The sequence below is a fragment of the Terrapene carolina genome, unplaced genomic scaffold (genome assembly GCF_002925995.2).
Source record: "Terrapene carolina triunguis isolate 2854851 unplaced genomic scaffold, T_m_triunguis-2.0 Scaffold66, whole genome shotgun sequence".
Lineage (NCBI taxonomy): Eukaryota > Metazoa > Chordata > Testudines > Emydidae > Terrapene > Terrapene triunguis.
Window position 1 is genome coordinate 58,113,741 of NW_020664417.1, and position 15,783 is coordinate 58,129,523.

The following is a 15,783-nucleotide window of genomic DNA, read 5'->3' on the forward strand; positions in this document are numbered from 1 at the left end:
CTCAGGGAGCTGATTTAATTAACAGGGCAGTGTACTTAAGCCTGGGGTCAGCTACTTAAAGGGGAAATGCGCATTTTTTCTCTCACACACAGGGTGTCTCTCTCTGTCTGCCCTCCCTCCTTTCCTGCTGCCTCCTAGAGTGTGAGAGTTAACCCTTGAGGACTCAGTCAATTACTAGTTCATTTAGCAGTGAGGCATTCCCTGGAAAATATCCCACCCTCTAACTCCTCCACCTCAACCAAGCTTCACAATCATCATCACTGTGTACCAGTATTAAATTGTTTGTTTAAAACTTATACTGTATGTGTGTGTGTGTGTGATTATATAATATATAATATAGTCTTTTGTCTGGTGAAAAAAATTCCCTGGAACCTAACCCCTCCCCCCCCATTTACATTAATTCTTATGGGGAAATTGGATTCACTTAACATCGTTTCGCTTAAAGTCGCATTTTTCAGGAACATAACTACAACGTTAGGTGAGGAGTTCCTGTATCAGTAGCTATTTAGCCATCTGTTTTTGAAAAGACTAATTATATTAGATGTAACCTAAGGTCAATCTAACTCTCACCACTCATCCTAAATTACCAATATTTAAGAGGGAGAAGAGGAGCCAGTGAACAACCTGTAATTTAGGCATTTACACAGGCAGGAGCTGGTTTCTTCCATTATCTCATTTGTCACATAAGCCTGTCAAGAGAGGCTATATTGGTTTGATATCTACCATGACTAATGAAAGTAAAGGGCTCTTCTGTAACTCATCGTGTCCTTAGACCTCTGACAAGCATAATCAATTTTTTCTGTAATTCTCTCTAGTTCTGTGAACAGTTAAGCACTACATTCTTTAATCTGTATTATCTTGGTTGAGCAATGAAAAAGCCAAAGTCAAGCCTAGTCACAACCAGTCTCTACAGAGAAACTCACTCACCCAAGTCATTTGGGAAAGACTGGGGGATAGTGAATCTGAGACTCTTAGGTATATAGTAGATGTGCAGCTTTGAAAAAGCTGTCAGTTTCTCTAAACCACAGTGTAAATATAGTGCAAGCAGACACAACAGAATACAAAGGAAAAATTGTATTTTAGAATGAAAATCTAAATAACAATTGTATAAATAAGAGGACCTTGTAACAGGAGCTTGAACGTGAGAGAGACAAGTGAGCCAGAGAAGAGCAAAGTACAAAAATGAAACTGGTAAGGAGAGGGACATGGGAGAGTAAGGAGAGGGACCATACCCCCCTAGCTGGGCCACTGAAAGTGTCTATATTCAAATATCAGAAATCCCCCCCCCCCACACAAATTGAAAAATACCTACACATTTTGCCAGAACATTCTTTCTGTAAGCTTTCACTCTGTAAGAGAGAAGATACCATCTACTATCTGTATACATCAATATGTCAGTACATTTCCAACACACGAGCCCTAATATATTCCAAGTAGCCGGTACTAACCCAAATCTATGGGTGGAAAAATGTTTTGAGGTAGTTTTTCTAGGATGCTTGGGTATTGTTATACAGATCATGAGTGTTTCTTTTAAAATCCTCCAATCCAAGTCAGCTAGGAGGCTAAGCCTCAAACTGATATTTTTGAATTCTGGAAGCATCCATTAAAGGCTAGCACAGTACAATCCCTTTTCTAGTTAATGATCTTACCTGTGACTTATTTCAAATTGACTAACACTCAAAAGTTTACAATACTGTAACTAAGCAAAAAATAGAACCTAATGGAGCCGGTGGCACAGTGTTATTGCAAATGAATGGATGACAATGCCCTACCATCTGTATGATTAGCTTATTAAGTATGTGCTATGGTTCTTACTATTCATACATTTTAGCATATATTACAGTAGTGGTTCTCAATCTATTTCCACTTGGGACCCAAAAGCCACCCAGGGTTACTTACTACTACCCAAATCCCACAGTCCTTTGCAGCAACAAAAGCGGACTGCACTGGGGTCACGCCAAGAAACCATGGTTGGTTTGGAGTGGGAGTACTGTAGGTGCTGGCAGGGAACAGCTAGCTTGCAGAGCCTGCATTAGACTTCCTTTGGAGTGAGTATGTGGAAACAACTGCCTTGGCTCAGTCCCCGGGGTCCTAGTGTTCACTACGTACTCAGCACAGTGACCTGATTTTGTTGGTGGGAGACTATTCTACCTGTCCCAGAAATCACACTCTTGTGATTTACTGTGCTTGATCCATTAAGAAACATTTTCTTATCTGGTTTTATACAGAATAAAATTACAATATGTCAATTATTTCTTCAACTTTATTGACATCAAAAGAATATTAGATTGAAATTTGAAGATCAAATATTTGTTTTATTTTGGGAGACTAGTACTATATAAATGAGAGAAAAATGTAGGCCACCACAAGTAATTTTCCCACTGGCTGCAAATGAGGGGCAGTACCTCCTGCTGTTTCCCCCTAAACAGGCTAGATTTTACAACAAAATCTGTTTGTTTATGGCTGCGGGGACAAATTTTAAAAATATTTAGGTAAATAAGAAACATTTCCTCATCATAATATCTTAAAAAGATAGCTAAAGCCAGGAAAAAAAGATGTAACTTACGTTTCTCTTGCAATGACTTTGCTGCCAAGAGCAGCCTGGATGGCTATTTCAAACAACTGTCTAGGAATAGCATCTTTTAAACGTTCACACATGGCTTTGCCAACAGCATATGCTTTGTCTCTGAAAGGGAAATTTACTATTGTTTTCTGAGAGAATAATGCAGCCTGAGAGAAAAAACTTAAGAGAATTATCATTAACAGTTTTCTAGACAGTAAGTATTGTTTCTAAAAAGGGTCTATTTCCCTATTAAAATCAAAGATATTCTGATCATAGCATAATACTCTATCCAAGGTGAGGAGAAAGACTATTGCACCTGCAATCTACCAGTTCATACAAGATAACTGATAATTTGATTACATTAACAAAGCGCTTTTCAAATAATCTTCAGTAATTAAATGTGTAGACTGTTATAAAACATGTATCATACTGAATACTTAATCCAAATAAGTTTAGTATAGTTCAGAGCATTGTGATGTAAGGTATACAAATTGAGAATTCTGGTCCTTTTTTGACTTCCTCAAATCCCTGGACTCGATATTAAAAGTTAATAATGCCATTATAGCAAAGAGAATGTGTCTGGCTAGCCTGGGGGTATGTTTGGAAGAAATTTAACTTGTCTCAGTGGTTTGAGATGGGAGGATTTTATTTGTGGAAGATAAGAAGTGTGGGTGATAGTGTGTTGAAGGGGAACACATTTTTGGGGCAAGGTGGAAAACTTCAATTGGCATGCTTGTACATCTTTTTTTTTAAAATGTATAGCTCAAACTTTGGCTAGGAGTTTAATAAACTGAAATAAAAGGGCTGCCTCTATGGATTGAGGCATAATCCAGACATAGCTATAAGAATATTATAATTTCAGCAGTTATTTCTTAGATTTTTATAAGGGGAGGGGAATTTTTATCTATTAGAGGTTGAATAGGTCAGTACAGTTCTCTCAAACATTTACTCACAAAACAGTTACATTCAGAAACATTTTTAAATGTTTCTCTTAACTTATTAGTAGACATTATCTAAAGGCATTCTGCATTAGCACATATTTCACATTTTGAAGGCATGAAATGACAGAGATAGCAAATTTACACTGAAAAGCTCCAAAAAGGCTAGAAAACAAAGGTACGTGTTGACAGTTTTGTTATGGTCTGAAAACAAAGAAAAATTTTATATTATCCTGTATCAAAACATTTTATAGCATTTTGTAGCTGAAAATATATGCTTTAGAGTTTGATACTGTAAATGGCAACATTTGGGCTTCCCTTTATCTGTACAATAGATAGATGCAGTAAAATAAATAGCTGCAGTTTAACGCTATAAATATATATATTTAAGATGTGGATGGGTGTGTATATTTATGATAGGAGATGCTGGTAGCAATCCCCGTATTTAGGTTACCTAACATTTCCATTATAATATAAGCAATCTAGTTACAGCGTGCGGAGAGAGACTGAAAAGATGCAGCGATAAGGGGAAATGATACTGAGTGGGATTTAAGTGTCAATTTTAGGCTAACGGAAACAATGATTTCAAGGTTAGTTCTGATGAAAGGAAGTAGTTCAGGAGTGAGTTCCCAAATAAACAGAGAAGTGCGTGTTTAAAAGCAATAATCAACTATAAAGAGTTGCAGACGAGAGATAAAATGCCATTTTTTTAGGAACATTGTGAACAAGTGGGAAAATGAATAGGAATATGTTTAATGTGAGAGACTAGGGGAACCCATGGAAAATTCTGAAAGCCAGAAGATTAAATCAGAGTTGATTGCAAGGATGAATGAAACAACCTTCCTGGAGCAAGACAGTTTGGCTTTGTTATTCTGACCCTCTGAAGTTAAGAAATCAAAGAATTTAGGAAAGATTGTAGTTTGTCATAACAGAAAATAACTAAAGTGTAAATATGAATTTCAGCAACTGCAGATTAAAGTTCAGACATCCTGGAAGGAAGAGGGGGGAAAAAAGAAGAGGAAAATTAAGGACACTACTAAAGATGGTAGTTGGAAGAACAAGTAGAAAGTTATAAAGACTCCATCAGAAATGAAAGCAGCAAATAGAAAGGTAGGATTCCACCGAGGAATGCAGAAATCTGGAAACTTGTCATAACTACATTTAAGAAACCTGGTTCATTAATATAGAACTTAGTACAGTAAATGTTATTTTCTGAGATAATGGGGATGTTTTGGCCTCCATTTTCTAAATGTTTACCCTATATGTGACCTCCTATTTTCCCAATATTCTGTGACCTCTCTTCTCACCTTTGAGGCCTTCAAACTTATTCATTTTCCAAGTCTCATTGGTCAATTTACTCCCCTCACAGCTCAAGACCAACAAAAGGTCAAATGTGAGAGAGACTATCTTAAAAACAGGACAGAGACTCAACATGAGGAACACAACCAAAACATCATGTACTGCAGGAAGTTGCAACAGGATGCCTGACTTTACAATGTATACATTCCTCTGCAACTTCAAAATGTTGCATCTAATGTCTCGTTACAGAATTAAACTGAGATAATATTAAATGTATATGGCATTGACATAATCTGGAGCATGAAACAACTGACAACTTTCAATTGTCTACCTTTCGTAAGTTTGATTCCCTTATTTTCAACAATCCTCTCCACAAGATCTGTCCCCCCCTTTTTAGTCTTTGCCCTATTTTAAGCTCTCTTCAAATGGTTAACACTTTTTTCCTTAATGTGAACCTTTTGCTTATAGGCAATCACCCTGTCCTCCTTTTAACATCTTCTGCTTCCTGTTTTTCTAGTTAACAATTTGAGTCGCTTTCTAAAATCACAAATATGTGATTCTTAATTCTCTCCTAATTATAAAACATCTCTCTTCCTTTGCAGATCATTCCTGAAGATGGTTGCATGATGAAATCCTCATTGCTCTTTCGCCAATATATGCTGAAAATATAAAGAAGAAACCTTTTCATTCACTGATTGGGATTCTCCAGTTAATCTACTTACTTGTGTACAACAGTTCCCAATTCTTCAACAGAGTTTCCATTTAAAAGAATATCCATTTTGACAAGGTCTGCTGCCTGGTATCCTGCATCTTCATAATCAAAACTAAAGGGGGAAAAAAATAAAAGTCAACTTCAACCTTGTAATTGATACTATATTCTCTACTCCAGGAATCTTTTAGGCTTTTAGCATTTGTTTTGTATTACACATTTTAATAAAACACTTGGATTTTCATCACAGGAGGGGTACTGCCATTTTTAAATGTATTTTAGTAAATCCGTTCTCTCTCCAAAACTGAATTATAAGTACACTGTGGGCAAAAGCTTGCTCTAAAACACAGGCAGACAGCACCCTTTCTTCTAGCTACTCAGCAGGGGTTAGTCAGGACCCACCATCCCCACTGGATTCTCTAGGAGCCACTCAGGGATACTAGATTCTTTCCCACCAAGCCAACATGAGGGCAGCAGTGTGAGGAGCTTCTTTAGACCAACCTTAAAGCCTCAGCTCTTGAAGCTTCCCCTCCAAGTCGCTGCAGCAGAGTCTTTATACATTCTGATGTCATGAGAATCCTAAACCTCAAAACAAACTCTGAACTGGTTTTTATATGCACTCCATTTGACTAATCAGTTGCTCTCCTCCTACTCCTGTCTGGTTCCAATGCTCAATTTGCTGCCAGACCTCCCTCTCTCTTTCCCTCTATCTCCCCCCACAGCCATCATGCTTCTCCCCATCTCTCGCCTTCACTTCCACCCCCCCCACCACACCCCTTTTTAATCACCTCCCTCCATCCTCCTCTGGCTCTCCTTCCCCTTCATTTTTCTTTCTATCCACCCTCTCTCATTCCCTGTTTTCTTTCTCCCTACCAGTTCAGCCACACAACACACACACACAAAAACCCAACACCCAGTCATAATCCTATATTCATAAAATATATTTAAGAACAAAACCAAAAACCTCACAACAACATGCAGAACCACCAATCTTGCAATCCTGTCACTGTAAATCAAAGAGTTCTCTCTTGCTACCCATTGAATTATATGAACTTTGATTAAACTGCAATCTTTTTAGGCGGGGAACTGTTATTCTTATGCCAGTAAAGTGTCTAACACAATTGTGGATATTAAAAAGTAAATCATGAGACCAGTATCAAAGCCACCTGTTCCTTCCACAGTTTTGGGAAGGAGGGATAGCTCAGTGGTTTGAGCATTGGCCTGCTAAACCCAGGCTTGAGAGTTCAATCCTTGAGGGGGCCACTTAGGGATCTGGGGCAAAAATCAGTACTTGGTCCTGCTAGTGAAGGCATGGGGCTGGACTTGATGACCTTTCAGGGTCCCTTCCAGTTCTATGAGATAAGTATATCTCCATATATTATTATAATGCATCTTACTACCAAATCTCCTGAGATCATATTTCAATAAAAGGAGGAACACAGTGTTTGTTGGCTTAAATCCCATCTATCTAGCAACATATTCCTTTCAGCTAAACTCCCAAAGGCTGCTGGTGAGTATCTGCATATTTTTATAGCTACCAGCTGTAAAGATTATTTTGCCTGAAGGAACAAAATTTCATCTCAATGTGCAGAAAATTATTTGCTTAATTCCCAGAACAAAGTTGAGAATATACCCCTTCATCTGGGTTTCAGACTTGTATTAACAAATTAACATTTTGAAAGGTTTCCTTCTCACACTGGAAAGAAGAACTAATGAATAGAAGTACATTGTCAAGGGTCCCTTTGACAAGTAGATAATGCTAGTTCTCACATTACAGTACACTGGACACTTGCACAATGTACAGCTGGCAAGAGGATAGTTATATATCACAGTAAATTTTGTTAACTGATTCTAAGCTGACTGCCACTGATTTTCATAACATAACCTGATTTATTAAGCTGGGATTTTCAAATCCCTGCCTGCAGGTCTGAGTCTAACTTAATGAAGAATTGATAATAGGAAATTCCATTCCCAATAATGATCACAGTACCCAAAATGGGTGCAAGCTACTGCACTTCCACCTTATACAAGGTTTCTCTCTACAATGTGTGTGTCGTTTAGTCATTGCTATTTCAGAACTGGTATATAAGAAAAGTGAATGTCAGGAGTCTACAAGTCAGGTTTCTTCAGTTCTATTCCCATTTCTGACACTGATGTTCAGTATGGCCTTGCCTCTATGCCTCAGTTTGCTCATCTGCAAAATGGATTTAATATCTTCCTATTCCACAGGAATGTTCTACAGCTTCTACGAAAGAAGCTGTTTTAGTAGAATTTTATTAACATTAGATTTTAATAATTTTATTTCTAACATTGTTATACATTGCCCTCACTAAGTATGCAAAATATTCATAGCACACACACACACATATATAATATTATAAACAGACAGACAAGTCAAGATCTCTTACATTTCACAAAATCTTATTTTTGGTGAAACATTCAACATCTACTGGTAACCTTCCCACCCACCCCTTTTTTTAAGCTTTCTGGTAGCAGTCTGAGCAAAGATGTATTTGTTTTAATCAAACATGAACATAACAGTAAGTTTATCCAATCCTTCAGTGTTGTATCCCTTGTCCTTGCCATATCCCCATCCCCACCATCTGTCATCCCTTTCTCTGTTATGTTTAATCTACATTGTAAACTCCTTGAGGAAATGCTATTACACATGGATATGCTTCCCTGAATACAGCGTTTAAAGATAATGAGAGTTGAACACTTACTTCCCATTTGTGCCTTTGAATATCTCACCCAAAATTCTTAAACTGTATTTTGAAAAAGAAAAAAAATTACCTAGCATATCCAGAAGAGAGTGATTTCAGAGCATCATAAAAATCCACCACAATTTCATTCAGTGGGAAGATATATTTCAGCATAACCCTGTGCTCATCAATGTACATCATGTCCTTCTGAACAGCCCTGCGAGTCTAATAAATATGACACTTTAAAAGAATGAACTCTCCTCAGTAGAAAAATCTCACAACACAAATACAGAACAAACAGGCAAATATGGGGCTATTATTACACAGAGAGGTTCTGGCAACAAGCCATCAGACAGTTCGAGTACTTTTTTTAAAAAAAAAATTAGTTTTGTTTAGATTCCCAGAATTCATGGAGAATTACAGCATCATAATTCAAGAAGTGGCCATTTTTGGACTAATGGTCTAGAGATCCTTCCCATGCATATATTTCCTAATGCCTCTTGCCTCATCACTGAAAAATTTAAGAGCTTCTGCTGCTGCTCCCTAATGTCCTAATCTTGCAAGCAGTTCTTCGTGGGTGAGCTTTACACCTACAGGCAGCCCCAATAAAGTTAAGGTTCTTAGACACAGGAGAGCTACCCATGCAGGGGGGCTTGTAGGATCAGAGCCCAACTCCTTTCAATAGTCTTTTATTTTTATGTATTTATTTTACTATACAATGTCTTCATCCCATATATACTTTGGGCATTAATGTAACAAACATAGTAGTATATTGTCCTGAATTATGTATACTGTAATTTTGTATACTACTGAGCATTTTGTGACAAAGTTTGTATATACAAAACCATATAAAATACTGCATTTATTTATTTTTAATGTACCCATATTTTTAAAAAAATCAAGTAAAATATTGCAAATGCACAGGGGGAGGTGTTTGGGTAAAGAATTAAGCTTTTAAAATGTGTACTGCAGATGTAATCAATTAAAACAATCTGTTTTCTACCAGAATGGGATTATTTGAATCAATGACTAGACTTTATATCATCCTGCTTTGTTCCACATCTGTACATGGCAGAGTCAGGTAAAGCATACCATATCTACAACACTTGTCAGAGAGACAAGAAACTGCAAAACTCCCTAAGTTAAGCAAGAGAAACTACTGTTTTTCAGGTCCATGGGTAGAAATTATGTTTCATTAAATTACTCCTACATATGCTGTACTTAATACCACCAGCATCTCCCATTGGTGATTCCCCTCGTTAGTAGTGAAACAAACTAGCAAAACCCCCTCTCTTTTATTGGGAGCTGGAGCAATTGTTCAAAAAGACTCTCCGGGGTTGAGCTTGAGCAGCTATCTTTCACTGGATGATCTTGTATGCAGTGTTGTAGCCGTGTTGGTCACAGGACATTAGAGAGGCAAAGTGGGTGAGGTAGTATCTTTTTTGCACCAACTTCTGATGGTGAGAGAGACAAAGTTTCGAGCTACACAGAGCTCTTCTTCAGAAATTGGTCCAATAAAAGATATTACCTCTCTAGATGACCTTATAATTCAGAAAAGTGATGTCATTCATACCTGACCATTTTAAATCTTGATTTTATTGAGAGTATTATTACTAAACATTCCTATGGTGCCCATCACTGTGGTATCTAGATACCACTTGTGATTTAACAGTGCAATCACAAAACTAAAATTCTATACAAACCTGACACAGAGTTATGATTTTTCCAATATATTCATCGGGTGTTATGATAGTCCCCAAAACGGTTGGTTCCAAATATTCTGATACTGAAGATTTATCAGGAAACTCAGCAGGGTTGATAACAGTAATCTCCTCTTTTCCGTGCTCCTACGAAAAGAAGGACATCAACCGAATCAAGAACTTGCTTCCACAAGAGTCCCTTTACAAGTACTTCTAGTGAACTTTATTCTCTGACCACTGATTAGAGGAAAAACATTTCTGGAAATTTATTTATGAAAATAAGAACATTTACATTATTATTCCTTGTTTCATAAGTTTTTGATGTTCATTAAGTATAAGGAAGCAGCAACATTAGAATGTTAAGCTACCTTTGAAGCCTCAGGTATTAATGATTGGTACAGTAAGGCAGGTAACTATATCCAATATCAAGTAGATTAAAAACACAAAATTTTACCTCTACCTTACTATTGTGCCAAATGTAGTGGACCAAAATAGAATGTTTACTTTTTAAAAAATAGGCATCATGACTGTGATCCAACTTCTGCAAGCATTTCTCACACAAAACTCCCAGAATCAAGCCCTTTGTCAACAGAAAGTTAAATCAATGTTTATTTTGAATCAATAAAGCATTGCTGCAGAGCATCTATAACCTCTCTTCAAAATGTTGTGGTGGCTTACAATAGACTAATGTATCATTTTTGTTCATTCTGGTTAATTTAAAATGCACTGAAAGTAAAGGAGAAGGATAATCAGTGTTCAATTTTTCAATTTATTAAATTGAGTTAGTTTTAATTGTAAAAAATCTACAGGGGTGTTACAATGGATGAAAAATTGTCACAAAAAACATATAGACTCATAGACTTTAAGATCAGAAGAGACTATCATTATCATCTACTCTGAACTCCATATATATATATAAATGACTTTTTATACTGCGCTTACGAATGTCACTAGCTCCCACCCTATGTGTCAATGGCAGTATTTCTATAAGACTTTTCCCATTTAAAATACATGAAAAAGGGGGGAAAGCATCACAAAATTTCATTCCAAATAAAATATAAATTTTATTGCAATTGTTTGGGGAAACACTTGTGGGTAATGTGATTATCCCAAATTCATGGCAAATATGATTTTAAAGCACTATCAGACAACGCATTTCAGTCAAAGACACAAAAGTACTTGAACGGCATATTTTTAAATGTTAGCCATTTAAATTAGTATGTTTAGATACTGAACTGAAAAACTGATTTATCATCAATTCAGAAATATAGGAATAAAATAAAATGTAATTAAAATCTCCAAAATACCATACAGTCTTGTCTACCATCAATGGTTATCATAATATGAATGTTAGATTAAAGGAGCAGCTGAAATGTAAGCACTGTACCTCTGCAAAAGATAGTTTTAAAAGCCTTTCTTGTTTTCACTATGAAAATTCATGCACCGTCCAGGCATAATGTAGAAAGATTATTATGAATACCAATGAAGAAGAATTTCACACAAAAACTACATTAAAAGATCATTAAGGCTGAAAGGTGATCAGTGAATAAAGCATTTGCTCAATATTTATTTTTTATCCTCATTGTTCAATATGAGGTCCCTTTGTCTTCACTGCATAACATCCAATCCCCACACTGAAAAAGGGCACTTTCATTATTCACTACATATTGACTAAATTCTGCAACAAGTTGAAGGCAAGAGTCTCAAACGCTGAGTTACAGATTAATGCTTTACACCATTTGACTGATGGGATTCCAGACTTTTAGATGGTATAAAGAATTGGTTCTGGTTTTAAACAATTTGAGATAGCAGCCACCAAAATCAGTTCAAAATTGAGGTTGCTGGGAAAAGGCAAGATGATACTCAGAACATGTTATTTTGAAGTTCGATATCTTGACCTAGTAAGCTAAGTAATTAATGGTACATTTTCAAGCTATCCAGCACTGCATTCATTTTTATCGCCCTAATGGTTTGCAAGACAATGGACCTGACATCAGTCAATAGTCCCATCACTCCAGGAGTGTTATTTTATCATTGGTCTTACAAGTTGTGGACTTCAGGCCAACACAACTTTTAATCATTATGACCCACACTTTTCTGAAACAGTCACCCTTTAATAGAGGGGTTATGTGTTATCTAAAGGGATGCACAGAACCACATGGACTCTGATAAGAAATTGCTTCATGGCATGACTGTATTTCTTCCCTCATCTTTGAACTCCAGTGAATGCCAATTTTAGTCACCTTCAGGAAAGTGAGAAAAGATGGAATCCCATTGCACACTATGTTTGTGCTGAACTGTAACTGAAAGGCTACAGCTCAGAAGAAAATGTAATTTCTATATTTTGCATAATTGTATTGCTAGAACCATTATTTGTGGAACCCATGATGAGGTGTACTGAAAAATAAATTGCTCCCATGGAACAGGTACACACTAATTTTAAATTAAAGTCAATGGGAAATTTATGAGTTCTTGAGCGGCACGCTGCAGAAGTCCTTCACTTTACATAAGATAGCACTAAACTCATGAACAACTGAAAAATTTGCCATTTTATTCTTGACTGTATTCCAATTAAAATAATTCCACTCTGTGTCTCCTGCCAAAACAAAAATTATACAGATGAATCACAAGAGTCTTTTCATAGTTCAATTCAAATCTTGTTACAGCTTTTGGGGAGAGAAAAACGTGGGAAATATTGTCACTGAGAGGAACTGCTGTCCGTATAATATCAGTCACTCAGCACTAAGATCCGAAGTCACTTAGGGTATGTCTACACTACGAGAGTAGTTCGATTTTAGTTAAATCGAATATGTGCAATCGATATTAGAAAGTCGAACGTATGTGTCTACACTAAGGACAGTAATTCGACTTTGTCAGTCCACACTACCAGGGAAAGCGTCGACATTGGAAGCAGTGCACTGTGGGCAGCTATCCCACAGTTCCCGCAGTCCCCGCCGCCCATTGGAATTCTGGGTCGATCCGCCAATGCCTTCTGGGTAAAAAAATGTGGCGAGGGTGCTTTTGGGTAACTGTCGTCATCCGTCAGTCACTACCGCCCTCCCTCCCTCCCTCCCTCCCTGAAAGCGCCGGCGGGAAATCAGTTCGCGCACTTTTTGATCAGTGACAGCGCGGACGCCACAGCACTGCGATCATGGATCCCGCTGCGACCATCGCTGCAGTTGTGGCCGTTCTCAACACCTCGCAGCTTATCATACACCTTTCCCTGAGGCAGATGCAGAGAAATCAGGCGAGGAGGCTACGGCACCGCCGTGAGGGCCTGAAGTCGGAGAGTAGCACAGAGCTGTCAGAAACCACAAGCCCCAGCGCCCAGGACATCACGGTGGCAATGGGGCATGTGGATTTTGTTGAACGGCGATTCTGGGCCCGGGAAACAAGCACGGACTGGTGGGACCGCATAGTGCTTCAGGTCTGGGATGAATCCCAGTGGCTGCGAAACTTTCGCATGCGGAAGGGGACTTTCCTCGAACTTTGTGAGTTGCTGTCCCCTGCCCTGAAGCGCAAGGACACCCGCATGCGAGCAGCCCTGACTGTCCAGAAGCGAGTGGCCATAGCCCTCTGGAAGCTTGCAACGCCGGACAGCTACCGGTCAGTCGCGAACCACTTTGGCGTGGGCAAATCTACCGTGGGGGTTGTTGTCCTGCAAGTAGCCAAGGCAATCGTCAAGGTACTGCTGTCAAAGGTAGTGACCCTGGGAAACGCGCAGGCCATCATAGATGGCTTCGCTGCGATGGGGTTCCCAAACTGCGGTGGGGCTATAGATGGGACTCACATCCCTATCCTGGGACCGGGCCACCAGGCCAGCCAGTACATCAATAGAAAGGGCTACTTTTCAATGGTGCTGCAAGCACTGGTGGACCATCGGGGACGGTTTACAAACATCTACGTCGGATGGCCGGGCAAGGTTCATGACGCTCGCGTGTTCAGGAACTCTGGTCTGTTTAGACGGCTGCAGGAAGGCATTTACTTCCCGGACCACAAGATAACTGTTGGGGATGTGGAGATGCCTACAGTGATCCTCGGGGACCCAGCCTACCCGCTAATGCCCTGGCTCATGAAGCCCTATACTGGGGCCCTGGACACTGCACAAGAACTCTTCAACTACCGGCTGAGCAAGTGCAGAATGGTGGTGGAGTGTGCTTTTGGCCGTCTCAAGGGGAGATGGAGAAGCTTACTGACTCGCTGTGATCTCAGCGAAACCAATATCCCCATCGTTATTGCAGCTTGCTGTGTGCTCCACAATCTCTGTGAGAGCAAGGGGGAGACCTTTATGTCGGGGTGGGAGGTTGAGGCAAATAGCCTGGCTGCTGATTACGCCCAGCCAGACAGCCGGGCGATTAGAAGAGCCCAGCGGGACGCGCTGTGCATCCGGGAGGCTTTGAAAGCCAGTTTCAAGGCTGAGCAGGGTACCCAGTGACTTTTAAGTTTGTGGACACAGAAGCTGAACTTGCCCCCGTTTCTTTACCCAGTTGCCGTCGACTATCCTCTCCAGTTACATACCCCCTTCACCCCCTTCCCAAAAAATAAAATCTGTTCTGTTTTGTTAATGGACACCGTTGTCTTTATTACTGTTTTCGCGGGAATGTTTTAAACCTGGGACGCAGACTGTGGCGGGGGGCGGGTTTAGTGTTGTGATGCAAATGATGCTTCTAAACTCCAGGAATGACAGGCTGCGCGGTGGTGGACTGGTTGTTTCAACGGAGCCTGCCAGCCCTCCTGGCCGGGACTGCGTGTATGTGTCGGCTATGTGACTGTCTTGCAGGGGGAGGAGGGTTACAGATCCCCTGCTGCGCGGCTCTGTGATCCAGGGTAAGGACCGCTGCATAAGATCTGTAACTGCCCTCCCCCGCCACCAAGTCACAGAGCAACCCCCCCCCCCCCCACCACACAGAACATGAAAACCACCTCCCAGACTGACCAGGATAACTAGTCACTGCACTGTATATGTGCCCTGCTGCTGGACCTGCCCCCTGCTAAAGGTGACTGTCCTGTCCAATTACCAAGCCCCTTCCCCCCCCTTCAGACAGACTCTCATCTAAAAGAAGAGGATGGAAACAATAATGAACAAAAACGTATTTTTTATTAACAACCGCACATGGAACGGGGGGGGTGAAACTTGGACGGGGTCTTGTGTGAGGCGGGTAGGAAAGGACTTTTCAAATTTTGGGGAATGAGAGCCTTCTAGTGGTAGAGCAGTCCGCAGGGGTGGAGTGAAATTTTTCACGGCCCCTTCCGCCCCTCCGTGTTTGGACTTTGGGTGAGGGGGGTATGGGACTTGGTGGCGGGGCAGGGCAGTTAGAGAGAGACTGCAGCGGGGCTCTCTCCTCCTGCCTCCGGTCCTGCAGAACATCCACAAGGCGGCGGAGCGTGTCCGTTTGCTCCCTCATTAGTCCAAGCAGCGTTTGAGTAGCCTGCCAGTCCTCCTGTCGCCACCTCTCCTCCCGTTCCATGTTTGCCCGGTGCATTTGGGACAAGTTCTCCCTCCACTGTGTCTGCTGGGCTGCCTGTGCTCGGGAGCATCCCATTAGTTCAGCAAACATGTCTTCCCGTGTCCTCTTCTTCCTCCTCCTAATGTGCGCTAGCCTCTGGGCAGATGTGGCTGTGGGAATTGGAAAAAGGGAGTGAATTCCTGAGACAGATCAATGTATCTGTGAACAGAGAACATAGTCTTTCAACAAGACCATGCAGAGCACCTATCACACGCGCACTGAGGACAAGGTCGAATTTTCGGCCCTCGCCTATAGTGCCTGCGGTCTTGCTGTGGCGAGCTGAGGAGCAGGGCAGGACACCGGACTTTGTCTAGCTGTCAAACATGGTAAGCCGTAGACTTGTGGCTGCTTAAAACTTTAAGAGT

At 40.2% G+C, this 15,783-nt stretch overlaps 2 protein-coding genes across 2 annotated transcripts in view; one reads left to right on the forward strand and one right to left on the reverse strand.

Moving 5' to 3' along the window:
- The window catches only part of GNPDA2 (glucosamine-6-phosphate deaminase 2), a 26,118-nt gene extending 20,603 nt beyond the window's left edge, over positions 1-5,515 (forward strand). Inside the window, exon 7 of the mRNA XM_026647953.1 lies at positions 4,465-5,515. Within this exon, the coding sequence (XP_026503738.1) occupies positions 4,465-4,478 (14 nt within the window). The 3' untranslated portion in view covers positions 4,479-5,515. The remainder of the gene's footprint in view (positions 1-4,464) is intronic.
- GUF1 (GUF1 homolog, GTPase) overlaps positions 1-15,783 on the reverse strand; it is a 51,005-nt gene that overhangs the window by 2,065 nt on the left and 33,157 nt on the right. Inside the window, exons 12-16 of the mRNA XM_024211666.2 lie at positions 9,915-10,058; positions 8,303-8,436; positions 5,523-5,624; positions 2,567-2,686; positions 1,313-1,349 (exon numbers count right to left, since the gene is read on the reverse strand). Coding sequence (XP_024067434.1) covers positions 1,313-1,349; positions 2,567-2,686; positions 5,523-5,624; positions 8,303-8,436; positions 9,915-10,058 — 537 coding nt within the window. The remainder of the gene's footprint in view (positions 1-1,312; positions 1,350-2,566; positions 2,687-5,522; positions 5,625-8,302; positions 8,437-9,914; positions 10,059-15,783) is intronic.